At 37.4% G+C, this 16,193-nt stretch overlaps 1 protein-coding gene across 9 annotated transcripts in view; it reads right to left on the bottom strand.

Annotated features, from left to right (window-relative positions):
• The window catches only part of Herc1 (HECT and RLD domain containing E3 ubiquitin protein ligase family member 1), a 205,579-nt gene that overhangs the window by 26,782 nt on the left and 162,604 nt on the right, over positions 1-16,193 (bottom strand). For all 9 annotated transcript variants that reach the window (XM_004628831.3, XM_023712424.1, XM_023712425.1 and 6 more), the window contains exons 52-62: positions 15,468-15,595; positions 14,677-14,804; positions 13,661-13,861; positions 12,416-12,546; positions 7,088-7,287; positions 6,768-6,873; positions 4,802-4,948; positions 4,262-4,363; positions 2,769-2,942; positions 1,228-1,521; positions 26-91 (exon numbers count right to left, since the gene is read on the bottom strand). In XM_004628831.3, the coding sequence (XP_004628888.1) occupies positions 26-91; positions 1,228-1,521; positions 2,769-2,942; positions 4,262-4,363; positions 4,802-4,948; positions 6,768-6,873; positions 7,088-7,287; positions 12,416-12,546; positions 13,661-13,861; positions 14,677-14,804; positions 15,468-15,595 (1,677 nt within the window). The remainder of the gene's footprint in view (positions 1-25; positions 92-1,227; positions 1,522-2,768; positions 2,943-4,261; positions 4,364-4,801; positions 4,949-6,767; positions 6,874-7,087; positions 7,288-12,415; positions 12,547-13,660; positions 13,862-14,676; positions 14,805-15,467; positions 15,596-16,193) is intronic.

The following is a 16,193-nucleotide window of genomic DNA, read 5'->3' as shown; positions in this document are numbered from 1 at the left end:
GTACCCTTATCCACACGTGACTGACCTCAGGTCTGGAAGTTGCCCACGACATGATCTGCTCATCCATGCCACTGATCCACTTGCTGTTGTCCTGCGAGACAGCACACATTGGTATCGAGACTGGTAAGCAACAATCTGCACATCTGTTCTCAACTAAAGCAAAGTCTTCACATAATAAATTCTCCTTTCTAAAATAGAACATGGTATCAAGAGAAGTTTATTTTATTTATCATTACTTTTTTGGGGTCGAGTTGCAATGTGTTGTCCAGGCTGGCCTCAGACTCCTAGGCTCAAGAAATTATCCTGCCTCAGTCTCCTAAGTAGCTAGGACTATAAGCCACACACCAAAAGCAGTCTTTTTTTTTTTTTTTATTTTAAAAGAGCAGTTTTATAATCATTTCAAATTTGATTTTATGCATTACTAATATTTACTTTTATTATAAGCCCTTTTATTATCACTGTCACTATAGGCATGGTGATTTAAAACTAATCATTTACATTTCCTGAGCACCTACAGGTGCAAGGTCACACACAAGAGCCACTGTCCTGGCCAACTCCCTCTGTAGCTACGTGTAGGTTTCTTAAGTCATTTTAGGCAACAGTTTCTACAGTAACAAAATGACATATTTAGGTTGAATGGGTTTAGGCCATTTCTTAAAATATTCTTTACTATCTATACAGTACTTAGACTATTTTCTTCAATTTGTATTTATCTGTTTCATACTATATTGATACTTCCATGTTCCAGTGCCTATATCTTTACTAACTAAAGAAGCTGTTGGATCAAGGGCTGGCCCGCGCTCACCTACACAAGCGTGTCACCTACACTGTAGCTTCCATAGCTAGATATTCTCAAATACAATTAAAAAGAAATAACAACTTCAATGCTCTTTCATATTTTTATTTGACCTTGACTAAAGGCACAATTAAAGTTCCAAATAAATTAAAAGTATTTGTATGGCATAAATCTTACAATATGACCAGGAAAAAATGCTAAAATATATACAAATAAGGATGTGTCACTGAGAGCCAGCAGGTTTACAAGAGCTCCAGAGCTCTACCACAATAAATGTGTCACCTCAGAGGCCTGCCATCAAGTAACTTCAATTTAATCATGCCCATGCCTCTAGCCATTCAAGCTAGCAAAAAGTTATGAAGGGCCTGTAGCACACCAGACTTCCAGGATATGATCTCAGTTACAAGTGACAGGAGCTCATGTACACTTACCATTAGGAATGCAAGCTCATCCTCTGGGACAGGCTCCAGATCTGGGACCGTGAAGGAGTCGGGAAACTGGGCCCCGTTGGTCAGGGCCTCGGCAGCCTTGACGGTGGTGGAGAAACACTCCAACCAGGCCCACTCGTTTGGATTCCAGGATGCAGGATCAGGGAGGCAGTTCTGGTGGTGTGGTGGCACCGGAGGGTTGCACAGCAGCTGATCAAGGTGAAGTCCCACAGCAAGGGAAGCCAGACATTGCATATAGGGGCTGTGAACAAGCTGGTCACCACAAACCACGTGAGGCTAAAATGCAAAGATGTTATATTAGGAGCCTGTGCCAAACATTCTAAATTAAGTTACTCAATAATAATAATAACAATAAATTTACTGTGTTCTGAAAGCTTATAATCGTATTTTTTTTTACTATTTTTAAGCTTTTTTTCTTTTAAAATAATTTTAAAGGTACACAATTACACATACGATACAGAGAATTCCCATATACTGTCCTCCTTACTCAGCTTCCTCTAATGTTGGGTTTTTTTGGGCGGAACTGGTGATTGAACTCAGGCTCTTGTCCTACTGAGCCATCTCCCCAGCCCCTAACTTTCTCTAATGTTAACATCTGAGAGAACCAATAACATCTATCAAAACTAAGACTAATGCTGGCACAATACTAACTAAATCACAGAACTTTATTTGACTTCCCAACTAAGACTCTGTTTCTGCTCTAGGATCCAATCTGGGTATCACTCACTATACATAATATATTTTCATTAGATTTTCCCCAAAATTAAAAAAAAGAAAGGCAAGCATGTAACAACCAAATTGGAGATCTGCCTCCTCTCACATTTCTTCTTTTACCAAGAGAACACTGACGGCCATCAAAGGAAAATGGCAGAGCACCTCTGAGAGAGACTACCAGGTCCAGAAAAGACAAATTGGGCAAATACCTCAGTGAACTTCATTGTGTGTGCGAACAGCTGACGACATTAAGGTAGCTTGGCAAGAAAGGAGGAAACAAAACCCAAAGAATTCTGCCCGGGGCAGGCTGTGCCTCCTGAGAGTGAGGAGACAGGCTGGGTTACTGGCTGGACATAGGTCCAAATTCAACAGTTTTTCATTCTATTATTTGATGACACTACTCAGTTCAGCCCTAGCTGTTCTAAGCTTCCCACAAAGTATGAACACTGATACCCAGACCCATCCTAAACAGTCCCCTAACCCCAATTTTGGAATGCACAGCCACACAAGCACGGATACATGGGTCAGAAAAGAAATACCATACACTGAGACACAGATATTTTAAGACGTGTTGGAGTGAAAAAGATATCTGAAAAAGAATGATATAAATACTATAAATATCAGGATTATGGTTTATTTTACACTGAAGAACTACTGATCAACTGTTTTAGGCACAAGTGATTTCATTTGATTCTGCCCAAATAACTGCATTTATTTCCTCAGACTACAGGCTCTTGGGGGAAAAATTCAAAGCTGTAATTCCCATTCTCAAATCCCAAGCATCCGCTGATCTCTAGGAGTGCAGTTACCTTTTCATATGCATACTGCTCCTGAAGCATCATGGGCAGTCGCTCCAGAAAGGCTCTCATGCAGGGTGCCATGTTCAATCCCAACACACCCTGCTGTTTCAGGGCTGTTCTACAGGTTGCTAACACATGATTGGCAGTGGCCCATTCTGCTGTACAATTCACAACCAAAACATCCTAGTTGAAAACAAATCATGTCACATGATGAGGGATGACAATGTTTGAAGAAGATAATGCTATCATTATTCAATCTGAGAAATTCCTTGCAGTAACTACATTAAACAACTTTGTTTTTTAACATTTCACATTCCAAAAGACTGTAATTTTAGTGTGCATGGAACTTCAAACCACTTTAAATTTTGTGTAAATAAAATGAGTGAAACAGAAATGACTGCTAAATGTGTGAACTACCTTGGCTTACCTGATTCCCTTTAAGGAAACAGTGTCACTTACTTGGTATTTCACAGGACTGAAAGGACAAAGTATGCAGTATATTTCAAGTCTGACATGAACACAGGGACACTAGAAGATGAAGCTGTCTGTTCACCAGAACATATCTGCAAGAATAGCAGAACTGTTCTCTGGCTCTGCAGTTTACTTACACAGGCCACTATTACCAAGGGCTTCACACAAAGTACCCTAATATTACAAGATTTTGTTCCTAGAAGTGGATAATTCTTAATACTTTATTTCTAGTCAGACTACATGTTCAAACTGATAGTTTAACATCACCTAGCTGCATACAATGTAAACCAAATAGTACATTTGCTCTAATATTTAAGAGAATGAGCAACAATCCTATAGGGGATAACATCATAGAATTAGTTTGCTTACTGGCAGGCTGCCAGTACTCTACTAGAATCTTAAATCTGAATGCCAAGATATATTTTGTAAAACTGAGTTGAGTCTTCAAGACACTTTTTTTTCAGAGAAAATTCTTGAGATCATTTAATGCAATGGTGGCAAAACTACCACACACATGCCACAGAAGGCTGTACCCCTGAGAGCTCTACAAGGTTCACCAATGTACTACTCCTGATTTATGGCTATGTTAAAAATGATGGCAGAAAACAAAAAAATGATGGCAAAAGTAAAAATTTCTATCTTTTGGAGGAAATGGAATCATTCAATAATCAGGTGCATTTGGTAGGGTGTGACAGCACACATCTATTATCCCAGCCCTGAGGAGGCTGAGCCAGGAGGTCACTGTGAGCTCAAGGTCAGCATGGACTACTTAAGGAGACCCTGTCTCAAATAATCAAAAAAAGAAAAAAAAAATCAATCTCATCACAGACCGGGGGTAGTAGAAAAAGTGCTAGACAATGAATCCGGAGACCAGGTTCTAATTCTTTCTACCACAAAGCAGCTGCATTATCTTGGATGAGTATAATCCCTTCATTGTCAGGCTTCTTCTCTTGAACTAAGGTGCTCAGACTGTAATTTCTAAAATTTGGTATAGGCATATATCCTATGCTTTGATATAACTCTAGTATTACCTTTGATCTGTTGGAGCAAGCAGCCACTCCAACTTCCGGAATCCATACTGTAGTCTGAATAGCTCCAGAGCCTATCACAACAGTTTGCAAGACAGAGCCATCCTAAAATTAAATATATTTATCAGTACTCATAACTTAGCCTTAGGCATCATTGAGATTTAAAATCTACACTATCCATTCACAAAAACGTTTTCTAAAATCTACAATTTAGCTAAATTCAACAATGTCCAATTGCTTCCTAACTACCCAAAAGGACTTAGATGACTTTAAAAATACTTATTCTAACTAATTTGAAGGCAACACTGTACAATACAACAAACACCATTGAATTCATATTATTTTGTTTAGTGAAATTCTGTGTCACTTCTAATTTTTCTTTTATATTACTATTCTGTATTCTCTTTAAAAAAATTCTTAAAAGAGTTTCTTTAGTATTCAAGGTATTATTACATAACATATTCCTAGAATTGGTTAATTTTTTTCATATATTTGATTTACTGTAAAAATTCTTAATATAAAAAACAGTACCTATGCTCTTACCCTTAAAGACCAAATGTTCATGAGCCCACCAAGTCCACCAGACACCAGGGCCAAGCCATCAGAACTAAATGCAACAGTCCGCACAGGAGTGATGTGTCCCCGCAGCTGATAAACACACCTGGCTCCTGTAGATTTCCTATATCCATCCTGAAATTCATTATTTTTATCATTTGTTAAAATTAAAACAATGAATAGGCAGACAATTCATTTTTTAGAAATTTTACATTTCAGCATAAAACTAAGGACTGAGAGAAAGACACTTCTCACAAGGGCGAGTTAGCCTTACTGAGTAAACAATGAACTATGACCCTAGGCCTCCTTTGCTGGAGCTTAGTTTCACCCTTTTCGATGTATTTCTAAACTACGTTTCTACCCTTCCACTAGATTTAAAAGTTCTGGGGCTGGGGAGATAGCTCAGTGGTCTAAGCACTTGTCTGGCAAGCACAAGGACCCAGGTTCAAACCCCAGGTTCAAACCCCAGTACCACATACTATGTTGGCCCCAGAACCCTGGGCACGCTGTGCCAATCCCGAGACTGGGTGTGGTGGCACAGGCCTATAATCCCAGCATTGGGGAGGCTCAGACAGGAGGATCACTACAAGTCTGAGCTGTGGAGCAAGACCCTGTACCAAATAAATAAATGAATGAATAAATAAAGGATTGAAGAAAAATTCTAAGTATCCACCAGAGACAAAAAAATTCTTTTGTGAGAGGGGCAACGCTGGGAACGGAACTTAGGGCCTTGTATACATCAGGTAACACTCCGCTTCTTGCTACATCCCTCCCCATTTATGAATGCTATTTTGAGACAGGATTTGACTAAGTTACTCAGGTTGGACTCTAGCTTGTGCTCCTCCTGCTTTGCCACTTGTGTAGCTGGGACGGCAGGCATGTACCACTGTGCCACTTTGACTTCTGCTTTTAAGTCACTTAACTGTAGTGTTAATTTTTATTTCTATCCCCCAACACTTGTGAATCCACAATGTAATTCTACAGGGATAGGTTCCGCTTTCTGCAGGCGGACGGTTCTGTCATACAGGCTGTGTTTCATCAATATGTTTGCTCTATGGATTTAAGTGTTAGGTGGCTATTCCACAGGCCCCCTGATAGGACAGCGAATCGGCTTTACCCTTCCTGCTCGCACTCTAGTTTCTGTATTTCCCTCCTAGTGGAGTGTGGGCTACTCCTTCCCTCCCTCTTCCCCTTTCTTGCTGCCCTCAGCTCCCTCCTCCCTCTAGTTAAGACTGCCTAACACCAATCGATGTGCTCTGTGCTCATACACAAAGATCTCAGGGGGCTTCATCCATGGGTGTCTGTGTCACAGTCAAAATGGAAATCACTGGTAGTTGAACAAGACAATTTGCTAGCCATTTAGCATTTTTAAGAATTTCCAGTCAGGTGCCAAGGTTTAATATTGGGAGGTTTTACTTAAAACATGTTGTGAGGCTTCTATTAAAAACTGAGACACTCTGTTACTAATAGGCTGTCAATCCTGGAAAGCAACAATCAGCTCTGTGGCAGCTGTGCTTTCAAGTGAGCGTCCTGTTTCTCAGGGTGTTCTGTTTTTGATCTTCCCCTCCCTCACCTTCTAATTCTCAGTAGATACAGGAACCATTCTTCAGAGGTGGAATCTTGGCATCAGAGGGAGCACTCTGGGACTCCTAGGGAGCGCCTACTTATCTACACCAAAGGCGGGACTGGGCTGCCTAGCACGTATTCTATTCATAACCATCATAATGATCACTATGCAATATGCATTAAATATCCTTTAAGCAATTTATAGTATCTCTGACTTACAGAAAATGCAAGCTAACTTGACCACACAAGTATGCCAGTGATTTATATTTCCTTAGCAGATTTGCCCTTTGGGATAACGCAGTGAGTATCTTACTAAAGAAGAATTACTTTTGATAACATGTACAATTTACGGTTTCAGACAAAATCTTCAAAAACACCAGAACAATACCTGGCAACTTGACTCCTGGTCCCACCATCCTTCAGAAACGGTCACACTGGTCTGTGTGGTATCTTGTGGAATACGCCAAACACACACTAAGCCATTCTGACAGCCACTTTAAAAAAAAAAAAGACAGATCATATAAGGAGGTTACATACCAAGCATCACACTGGAAAAGTGCTCTTATTTCTCTGAGGTGATCTTACAGTATTACCTATTATATGAACAGTAACTGGCAATAAACTGTTCTAAGCCTATTAAGAAGCCACATTACTGGAGACAACAGTCTATACTAACACAAAGTTAAGACAGACAAACCGATGACGTACGTAGCCATTAGCAGCTGCAACTTGGGTCCTCTCCCTGGAAGGCTGCACCAAGCAATGCCATTTACAATAGATGGATGACAGAGTGAATGCAGACAGCACCAGCATCCTGAAACATGTCCCCAGAGCTTCACATGTTCTTCTTTGGCACACGTCATAAGAATATGACCTGTTGGGTCCCACTTCATACTAACAAGAGTATCCTTAAAATGGTAGGGGAAAAAGTATCAGAGTAATACTTCCTTTGCAAATAAATACTTTAGTTTCAATAATTTATGATCTGTACTTCTATAATTAGGTTATTTTGAAATTAACATTTTATGTTTATCAGATACTGGCACATCATTCCTAAGCACTATGTCAGTTCAACCTTTAATGTAGTCTATATTAAGTAGGCGTAGCTCAAGAAATGTTATGTTGCATAAGTTATGAAATTCTGACTCTGAAGGGATATATTATTTTAATTTTTACATGCCTTTATTGAGTTGCTTTTTATTTTAACAATAAAAAATTAAAATGATATAGAATTTTAAAACAGTATAGGAAATTAACAATGATTAATATATATTGTTATCTTCAAAGTAGTTGCTCAAGTAACCAGATATAGGCATATAAAATTGGTCAAATAATATAAACTGTTCCTTTCAATGAAATAATAGAAATTAGTGGTACAATTACATTAGCTATTATATATGTGTATTATATATTATCTTTACCTCAATCTGGTAAATTGAAGATTAATATATATATATATATATATATATACATACACATTCCTTCTTCTCTTTTTTCTCTCATCCCAGTTATTTCCTTTTGAGCAGTTTCCTTCCCTCACAATACCTATTGTACCTTTTGGATCTTATTTACTCTTTCAGTTTCTTATACTAGGGAGATAATAGGATGTTTACACATATGAGTATGGTCTCCAGTAACATCCATTTACCTATAAAATCCTCGGGATTATCTTTCTTTATAGTTGAGTAGTAATCCACTGTATACAAAAACCACGTATTTTTTATCCATTCTTCAGTTGATGGGTATTTGGGTTTCTAAGACTTAGCTATGACAAAGTGTGCTGCTATAATCATGGGTGTAAACATATTGCTGTGCTATGAGGTTTTTCATCCTTCTGGGAAAATGCCCAGAAGGGGAATAGTTGGGGCAAATGGGACCTTTTTTTTCAGTACCAGAGATTGAAGTCAGGACCCTGTGCTTGCCAGGCAAGCGCTTATTCTATTGAGCTATCTCCCTGGGCCCAAATGGGACCTTTTAAAGGAATCTCCATACTGATTATCATAGTGGTTGTACCAGACTACACTCCTCCCAACAGTGGAGAAGGGTCCTGTTAACCCACAGCCCTGCCAGCATTTGTTATTTGTTGATTTTTTGATGAAAGCCATTTTTTTCTGGGGTGAGAATCTCATTGTTGTTTTAATTTGCATTTCTTGAATGACCAGTAACACTGAACATTTTTCATGTATCTATTTGCTGTTTTTTTTCTTCTATTCAATATAGTTCTGGAAACATTAGCCAGAGAAATTCTCTCTTAGTAAGTTTTTTGTGTACAGAAATGCTATTGATTTCTGAGTGCTGACTTTTGTATCCTGCTATGCTACTGAATTTGGGTGTTAAATCCAGAAGTATTTTGGTGGAGTTTTGGGGTTTTCTATGTAAAGTGTTGTATCATCTGCAAATAATGATAATTTTGCTTCTTCTTTGCCTTCTGTCTACTTGCTCTGGCTAATGTTTCCAGAGCTATACTGAATAGAAGTGGTGATAATGGACATCCTTGTCTTGTTTCTGATTTTAGAGTAAAAGCTTTAGTTTTTGTCCATTTAGTGTGATCTTGACCTGTTTGTCATAAATGGCTTTTATCATATTGAGGTAAAGATAATCTATTTCAATGTTTTGTAGTGTTTTTCTTTATCATGAATGTTAGATTTTCAGAAGCCTTTTGTGCATCTATTAAGACGATCATATGATTTTTGTCCTTGACACTCTTGATATGACATACTAATTTATTGATTTGCATATATTGAACCATCCCTGCATTCCTGGGATGAATCTCACTTGGATGTAATATATAACCTTGATGATTTGCTGCATTCTGTTAGCTAGTATCTTATTGAAGATTTTTGCATCTATATTCATCACAGAGTTTTATTGCTTGGGTCTTTCTCTGGTTTTGATATCAGGGTAATATCTCCAGGAATTAGGAAGAACTGCTTCCCTTTCAATTTCATTAAAGAGTTCAAGGAGTATTTGCATTATATCTCTAAATTTCCTGTAGAATTCAGCTGTGAATCCATCAAGACCTGGGCTTTTCTTTGTTGGTAAATTTTTAATTATGTTTTCAGTTTCACTGGCTGATACTGGGTTATTCAGAATTTTTGTATCTTGATTCAGCCTTGGTAATTCATATGTTTCTAGGAATATGTAATTTCTTCTGTGTTTTCCATCCTATGTCAGGATTTTCAAAGTAGGTATTGATGATCTTCTGAATTTCCACAGGATCTATAGGGATTTCACCCTTTTCATTCCTTACTGCATGAACTTGAGTTTTTGTTCCTTTTTTTAAGATTGGGAAGGGATATATCAATTTTATTCTTTCAAAGAATCAACTCTTCAATTCATTAATTCTTTATGTTATTTTCTTAGTCCCCACTGCATTAATTCCTGCTTTAATAGTCATAATTTTTTTTTTTTTCCTTCTTTGGACTAGAAGCTTGGAGCGCAGCAGTAGGTTATTTGTGCTCTTTTTGTTTTCCTGATGTGAGAGGTCACTAATATAAATTTCTTTCATTGCTTCTTTTTCTCTTTCTTCTTTTTTCTTTTTTTGTAGAACCAGGGATTGAACTCAGGCCCTTGTGCTTGCCAGGGAAGTGCTTATTCTACTGAGCCATCTCCTGACCCTTTTCATTGTTTCTTAAATTCATTGCAATCCACAGGTTCCAGTAACTTTTGCTTTTTTTAATTAATTAATTAATTTATTTATTTATTTTGTGGAACCGGGGATTAAACTCAGGCCCTTGTGCTTGCAGGGAAGTGCTTATCCTCTGAGCCATCTCTCCGGCCCCTTCTTTGATTTCATTTGTTCAGGATGGTGTTATTTATTAATTTTTTTTAAATTTTTTTATTTATTTGGTACAGGGTCTTGCTAAGCAGCTCAGATGTATTTTCAGGGCACAGCATATGCTACCAGGGCACGAACCTGGGTCCTTGTGCATGCCAGGCAGGCACTTACAGCACTGAGCCATCTCCCCAGGCCGCAGGATGGTGTTATTTAATTTCCATGTATTTAGAGTTCTTGCAGTTTCTTTTGTGATTGATTTCTAATTCCATTGCACTATGGTCAGATAACACGCATGGTTTCAATTCCTTTGTATTTATTTAAGCATGTTCTATGTGCTAGTGTATGGTCTATTTTAGAGAACATTCCATATACAGCCAACAAGAATGTATATTCTGATGTTGTTGGGTGGAGCACTTTGTAAAGGTCTATTAATTTCATTTGTTTACAAGTTTGGTTCAATTTTACTTTTTTTGATAATTTTTTGTCTAGTTGATCTATCTCTTTGTGACAACGGGATAGTAAGATCCCCATTACAATTGTGCTACAGCCTACTTGACTTTTTATGTCTATTAATGTTTGTCTTTTACAGCTGAGTCCTCCTATATTTGGTGCATATATATGATAGTTATCTCTTCCTCTTGAAGTTTTCCCCTAACAAGTATGTAGTGACCTTCTTAATCTCTTTTGATCTTTCCTGGTTTAAAGCCCACATTGTCCGCTAATAGAATAGCTACCCTTAGTTTTTCTGGGTTCCTGTCGCATGGAAAATTGTTTTCTATCCTTTGACTTTCAGTCTGTGAATTTGCTTTTCAGTTAAATGTGCTTGTTATATACAGCACTGTCTTAGTTACTTTTCTCTCATTGCTGGGACAAGTTCCTAACACCCAGAACTACGGAAGGAAAGGTTTATTTAGCTCACAGTTAGTGGAGGTTTCAGTCCATACTCAGCTGGCTACAAGGCAGAGCAGCACATGGTAGAGGGCAGCCCTTCATAGTGGTAGAAACCAGAAAAGAGCAAGGTGGGGGGCAGTGGCTGTGGCAGCAGAGGCAAGCCCTTCTCCCCTTTTTATATTATAATGCAGATTACTCACCCCAAGGCAGGAATAGCACACCCATAATCCCACATTGGATCAAGAATTAATCACAAACTATAGAAGCTGCCCCAGTAATTCCATGAGACTTTTGGGGGGACAACTAGACACAAACCATAACAAGCATATTGTTCAATTTTGTTTCTTGATCCACTAAAAGTCATTTTATTGACTGGTAATTACTACCGAGTGAAAAAAGAAACCCTTAAAAAAGAAAAACACCAAATGAGCAAATACTTATAAAAATCTGGGACATGTTCTGCATTTATATGGCTGTGTGTTCTTCTGATCTTTATGTTTAGCTTTTTTAATTACTACATGTTTTCAGTACCTGCAGTTTATAATTATCTTGGGAATAGGTACATGTACATAATATAATGTTTCTTTTCTTAATCCTTTCCCCTCCCTGTTACTCTAAATTTCCTTTTACCGTTTTCATTCTGGTGGATATTATTAAACTCAGCTCATGTTTATGGCATATGATTTCCATTCACTGAGGCACAAAGGTTCCTGAATATGGAATATCTTGGTTTTACTTAGTGCCCTTTCCCTCCCCTTTGCCCCTCCTCCTCACTCTCTTGCACACCTTCCTATTTGTAAGACAGCCAACCCTTGTCTCCTCTATACATCCTCATTATTCATTGTTTATACTTTTCCTTATTCAAATTAGAGATATCATACTGTATTTCAGTTTGTCTGGTTTACTTCACTCAACATTCTATTTTTCAGCTGCATCCACTTTCCTCTTCTGTTCTTTCTTAAACCTTCCTGGTTCCATGCATTTGTGTTCCTTGCCTAGGCAGTCCTGTAAATATATGAGTTGACAACTTCTGCCTAAGGGAAAGAATTCACCTTCTTTCAGTAGAATTTCTAGGGGACATGGTGAGGAGTGGATATTTCCACAATGTTACTAGTTTACTTGTTTTGATTTTACTAATTTTTCCTGGCTTGATGGCTTTTTCAATACAAGTTTCCATGTATATACATAGCCCAAAGACTGTAAAATATTAAATCATGAGTAGCTGATACAAAATTTTTTCTAAAAAAAAACTAGTACCAAGAAATACTATTAAAAAAGTATTATATTTGCTATATAAATATAGTAAAAAAAGAAATATTATAGCAAAAAAGGTAGGACAAGTAACCAGCTGGTGAAGCCACTTTTACCTTATGTGCATCAATTAGAACAATGCCTCCTTTCTCAAGGGGTTCCTTTGTTCCCAGCAGCAACTTTCCATCAAAATAGCCCACAGCAAATTGTCTGTCTTCACTGAACCACGCCATGCAAGTAACAGACACTATCATGATGAAAACAAAACAACAGAAGAATAGATTTGGCATTATACAACTACAACACAGAAAACTTGAAATAAATTTATGCTTCTGCAACTACTGTAGTAAGTTTACAAACAGCTTTTTAATGTATTAGAGAAAATACAGGGATTAAAGCAAGGATTTCCACTTTAAAATGTTATTTGTAAGTGACAAAGATTATCTTATTTTTAATTTCTCATTTTTTAAAGTGGTTGTTGAAAAAGACACAACAAATGGATTCCTTGATTGATTTAGGTTACTGTTTCAGGTTCTTCTGGGAAAAACTTTACCATGAAACTGAGATGTGAAATAACCCAAGTCACAGGAATTACCCACCCCTTTTCTGCTTCTTTAATAATCCCTCGTTAGTGCGTTTCCATATTATATCAGAATGCTCTAACAATCTACATTCATCTTTGTTTCTTCAAATACATGTAACACTGAAAGGGTAGAAAAGAAGTTTAAAAAATCCCTACCTATAAAGACGGGTCAGAGGAGTGTAGGAATTAAGTGGATGGAAAAAACTTTTTACCTTTTTTAAAACTTTAAATTTTTGAAAATAATTAAAACTCAATAAAATCCTTCTATGTTAATAGATTATCAGCACCATGACCCCTGAATTATTCTACTTGCCCAAAATAACTAACAAAAACTACTACTAAGATGTGTCTACTCAAATACCTTTGAGAAATAAATGTAAGAAGAATTCCTACCACCTCTTGTCAGGCAGGAATTCTAATCCTCCACCTTCTCCCATTTCCTCAATTCATCTCTTTCACTCATCTGTTTTGATTACTTTTTCTCCTCTTGGGAGAGATGTAACTTTAAATGGAGAGTTGGAGTCTTTTATAAACATTAAGTCACTTACACAAAGAGGAATGACTGAATCATATTCTGCTAGAGGTATGATGGAAATTGGAACAGAAATGTCTCTCAGATCAGTAACTCAGTAATGAAAATGAATAACTAAGTGAAAGTTGAGATAACAGTGCCAGGAGTAACAGTTACCTAGCAGTTTTAAAAGCAAGAGCCAAAACAAAACAAATCACTTTGATTTGGGAAGAGCATGCGCAACCAGATATAAGTGTAGTCATTTACCATCCTTTCGATAGCAATGCTCCAGCTCCTGACGGTGCATGGTGGACACATCAACAACTTCAATCAGTCCCAGCGATCCATCCATCCGTCCCACCAGCAATAACTCCGGAGACTCTCCTGACCAGGCTGCAGCTGGACCCTCTTCTGGCCACGCCAGGGCAGACACCCAATGAGGCTGAATATCTACTAATCCTTTTCCTCCTAAAAGGGAGAAAATATGAATTAGTTTTTAATCAATTCTTTAAAAAACACCAGGAGCCAAAAAATTGCTGCTTATTGATATACTCAACGCAATGCCCAGTTTTCGTAATAGTAATTAATAGTAACTCCACAAATCTATGAAGACATGAAGACAGAATTCTTCGATTATGTACTATGTATCATCAAATTAACAGGTTTGTGTTTGGTAACTACTAATAGGACCAAAAAATAAGTTTAATAAAAGAGAATAAAAAAAGAATTTAAAAAAAGAGAATAAAGCAAAAAATATTTAGTGGTAAATGTCCAACACACCTTCTCCAATCATTACTGAAATCCAAGTTAACACGATTAGTTTATCTATAGTTAAGGTTAGCTATTCCTTTAACATGTGAAACAGCTACTTCCCAAACAAGTAAAAATGAACATAAATACCAGTAAGACCAACATCACAATAGTTTCTATTTTCTAGAGAGATATATTAAGTTGATATGGTGTGTATCTGTGAAAGAAAAATAACCAAAATATTTCAAGTGGTTCATAAGAAAACACAGCTTAAAATCCAGTGACCATGACTTCACCTTCAGGACTACTTAACTATATTAAGAGGATGTTTAGTTCACAGCTACTAGGTTATAACTCTTAGAAAGACAAATCAGAAAATAAATGTTTGCTCTCTTCATTTAAGCCACACTGTGCACAGATTTTCAGAGTTGTGAAATAGTTTGTGAATTCCAACACAGAGAAAAGCCACTGGCTGGACTCAGAAAGCTAAGAAAAAGGCTTACGCAGTTTCCTTGCATTTACTTGACTCTTACCATTAACTTGCCAGATATTCACCATCTTTTCCAAAGCCCCTGCTAGATATTTGCCACTGATACTCCAAGACACAGGTGAAAAGCTTGGATCGCTGGGTGACCCAAGGCTGTCTTCAGCATCCCCCTCCCTAGGATATAAGAGATATGTTTAGAAGTTTAATCCCCACTGTCCAAAAGTAAACACATTCCAAACCATAACACAAGGAATTCACATACTAGAATACTTTCACAATGTTGGTTGGTATACTGGCAGTACTTGCTAGTATTTATCATCATGCAAAAAATGTTGAATTATAAAAGAATAATAATATGTTATTTCTCAATTAGTACATAATTTGTAAGCAGACATGGTCAGATTTTGTACAGGTTGTACACATTTTTATTCAGAGTGCAATGATTCCTGTTTGATTATTAGTGAAGTCCTCAGGGAAAAAAGTACCTATAGCTGGTTGCAGTATTATTTTTTAAAATGCTACATTCTAATACGCAACCAATGTAATTGCTCTAAGCAATTTCCAAATAACCCTTGAGAGATTCATGAAAAATTAACCTATTTTATTTAGCATATTCCAGTAAACCCTTATTTTAAAATTCTAAATCCAAATATAATGTTCATATGTAATTTCTGAGTAACTACCCTAAAAGTTAAAAACACACAGTGGAGATCTGATAATATTATCCTACGAGCCAAGTTTGTAAAAATGCAGTGACAATCTGATTACATCCACACAACCGAGGCAAGGTGCAGTAAGCGTTGCTGCAAACGTTACACAACTGAAGCAGGCACTCACAGTCTGTTGAACACACAGGTCTGCTGCAGTGAATACTGCTTCTTGGTAACATTCCACACCCGGATGGTGCCATCATTGCCACTTGTAGCTAATAAACCTTTTTTATTACACCAAACACATGTCATCACCTAGAAAAGTTGAAAAAGAGAAGTCCAGCAATATTCAGGCCAGGTCTGGTCAGAATGGCTTCATCTGAATCTACCATAAAACTGTAAAAGGACAGTGTCTATGCTATAACTCAGTGTGTCTGACCTCATTTTTTTCTAAATGACTTGAATATACCTGTTTGTTTTGAGATAGGTCATGAACTTGCTAAGTAGCCTACACTGGCCTTAAACTCAAGCTCCTCCTTACTCAACCTCTATAGTACTGGAACCATAGATGTGCACCACAACGCTGGGCTTCAGTATACCTAGTATACCTTGAAATATAACTATTTTCTGGTACAGAAAAGAAAAAGGCCAGTTTCTTTTCTTTCTGTATAAAAGGCCATCTTATTCTCTTCCCCTCCTCTCCTCTCCTCTTCCCTTCCCTTCCTTTATCTTTCCCTCCCCTCCCCTTCTCTCCCCTCCTCTCGACAGGGAATTGAACACAGGACCTTGAGGTTGCCAAGCAGGAACTGTGCCAATGACCTATATATGCAGCCCCATCTTTTCAAAATCTAGTTTTCAAGGTATTTTTCTCATCCACCATTTGTATACTATTCAGACTTTTTTTTCTTTCTTT

Source organism: Octodon degus, unplaced genomic scaffold, assembly GCF_000260255.1.
Source record: "Octodon degus isolate 3935 unplaced genomic scaffold, OctDeg1.0 scaffold00026, whole genome shotgun sequence".
Classification (NCBI taxonomy): domain Eukaryota; kingdom Metazoa; phylum Chordata; class Mammalia; order Rodentia; family Octodontidae; genus Octodon; species Octodon degus.
This window is presented reverse-complemented; position numbering and strand designations above follow the sequence as displayed.